Raw genomic sequence first — 2500 nt, 5'->3', positions numbered from 1 at the left:
TATATTCTCCTGAACCGACTGCTTTGTGAATCATTTCCGTATTTATTTCTTTTCATGCTATAGGTGCTGCCTGATCTTTATTTGGGCAACTTTAAAGGTAATAAGGACACATATATCAAACCAGTCACAAGCAAAATGTCTGGAGACACCAGAGGGGTGATTTTTATTTATTTTTTGTTTTATTTTATTTCAGATGCCAGAGACAGAGAGCAGCTGGCGAGAAACAACATCACACACATCCTGTCCATTCATGACACAGCAGCTCCCATCTTACAAGTAAACACACACACACACACACACACACACACACACACACACACTCAGACAGTTCTCCCTGTTCCACTCTAGGAATATAATCCTTATCATGCCTTCATATTAACATTAAAACACTGTTGTTTAATGACGTCAGTTAAATTTAAAATAAATGACACGTTGTGATCGAATGCGATTTTGTCTGCTGAATACGGAAAAATAGCAAGTCTCGGGTAAGAAAAGTAACGTTGGTGTTGGATACTTGAATCTGATTGGCTGGGGTATTTTATAGGACCAGCTTCAAATCACAGGTTTATGTTCATTTTTTAATATGTCATTGTTTCCATAGTAACAGTGGCTTGTACGGCAGATGCTGCCTGTTACTGAACTGATCTGAACACACACACACACACACACACACACACACACAAAATGTTTCTTAACTCATAATGACAGTGTAATTATTGATTTGATGAAACTTTGGATATGGAAGGAGTCTCCAGTGTCAGCTTCCTGTATTCATTAAGTGTTAGATGAATTAATAAATAAGACACTGGAACAAAAAATCTAGAAAGATCTGAAAACAATGAATTAAGGAAGAAACATTTACAGACATGGTTGCACTCGTTGTTATAAAGAAAAATGTCAGCTTTCTCTCTGTGATTGATGGAAAAAAGATAGGTAGGTAGATAGATAGATAGATAGATAGATAGATAGATAGATAGATGCTGTCTTAAATAATGGGCTGAATCTTAATATCGTTCACGTTATTTTCTGTATTATACAGTAAGTCAATACGAGATCTATAGGAAATGAATAAATAAATAATCTCCTGGAACATAAGCTGCTAGAACCTCACATGTCCCGTGTTAATGGATGGAGATTTATTTCTGAGGAGACAAATATTTAATTAGAGGCATCACCTTGAGAAACGGATAGTGTACAGTATAAAGATCGCCTTTTCCAGTACAGAGACTTCCATGACTGGTTCTCCTGCTCCCTGTGTAGAGTAAAATAGTGTGTGTGTGTGTGTGTGTGTGTCAGAGTAGAGTAGAGTAGTGTGTGTGAGTAGAGTAGAGTAGTGTGTGTGAGTAGAGTAGTGTGTGTGAGTAGAGTAGTGTGTGTGAGTAGAGTAGTGTGTGTGTGTGTGTGTGTCTGTGTATGTGTAGAGTAGTGTGTGTGTAGAGTAGTGTGTGTGTTTGTGTGTGTGTTTGTGTGTAGAGTAGTGTTTGTGTGTAGAGTAGTGTGTGTGTGTGTAGAGTAGTGTGTGTGTGTAGAGTAGTGTGTGTGTGTGTGTAGAGTAGTGTGTGTGTAGAGTAGTGTGTGTAGAGTAGTGTGTGTGTGTGTAGAGTAGTGTGTGTGTAGAGTTGTGTGTGTGTGTAGAGTTGTGTGTGTGTGTAGAGTTGTGTGTGTAGTGTGTGTGTGTGTGTGTGTGTGTGTGTAGAGTAGTGTGTGTGTGTGTGTAGAGTAGTGTGTGTGTAGAGTAGTGTGTGTGTGTGTAGAGTAGTATATGTGTGTGTAGAGTAGTGTGTGTGTGTGTGTGTGTGTGTGTAGAGTAGTGTGTGTGTGTAGAGTAGTATGTGTGTGTGTGTGTAGAGTAGTGTGTGTGTGTGTAGAGTAGTGTGTGTGTGTAGAGTAGTGTGTGTGTGTGTGTAGAGTAGTGTGTGTGTGTGTGTGTGTAGAGTAGTGTGTGTGTGTGTAGAGGTGTGTGTGTGTGTGTGTGTGTGTGTGTGTGTGTGTGTGTGTGAAGAGTAGTGTGTGTGTGTAGAGTAGTGTGTGTGTGTAGAGTAGTGTGTGTGTGTGTGTAGAGTAGTGTGTGTGTGTAGAGTAGTGTGTGTGTGTGTAGAGTAGTGTGTGTGTAGAGTAGTGTGTGTGTGTGTAGAGTAGTGTGTGTGTGTGTAGAGTAGTGTGTGTGTGTGTGTGTGTGTAGAGTAGTGTGTGTGTGTGTGTGTGTAGAGTAGTGTGTGTGTGTGTAGAGTAGTGTGTGTATCAGCTTGTATGTCTTCTGACAGATGACAGCTGTGCTACACAGATAGACATCTCACATGACACAATGGAGTTTTGTCCTTGTTTAGGACGCTGCTGTAGTCACAGTCTGACGTCACTATTAATGACTGTGTTCATGTTCACCTGATGATTTAGATTCTAGGAAAAGATTTTTGCATTGACTTTTTCTTTTGGATTTTAAAAACATATTTTAATTAATTAATTAATTAATTAATTAATTAATTAATTTAATGTTCTCTTC

At 39.1% G+C, this 2500-nt stretch overlaps 1 protein-coding gene across 1 annotated transcript in view; it reads left to right on the top strand.

Annotated features, from left to right (window-relative positions):
• dusp22b (dual specificity phosphatase 22b) overlaps positions 1-2500 on the top strand; it is a 12694-nt gene that overhangs the window by 1613 nt on the left and 8581 nt on the right. Inside the window, exons 2-3 of the mRNA XM_060873532.1 lie at positions 64-97; positions 194-276. Coding sequence (XP_060729515.1) covers positions 64-97; positions 194-276 — 117 coding nt within the window. The remainder of the gene's footprint in view (positions 1-63; positions 98-193; positions 277-2500) is intronic.

The sequence above is a fragment of the Tachysurus vachellii genome, chromosome 7, assembly GCF_030014155.1.
Source record: "Tachysurus vachellii isolate PV-2020 chromosome 7, HZAU_Pvac_v1, whole genome shotgun sequence".
Classification (NCBI taxonomy): domain Eukaryota; kingdom Metazoa; phylum Chordata; class Actinopteri; order Siluriformes; family Bagridae; genus Tachysurus; species Tachysurus vachellii.
The sequence above is the reverse complement of the archived record's forward strand: the minus strand, read 5'-3'. Positions and strand labels throughout refer to the sequence as shown.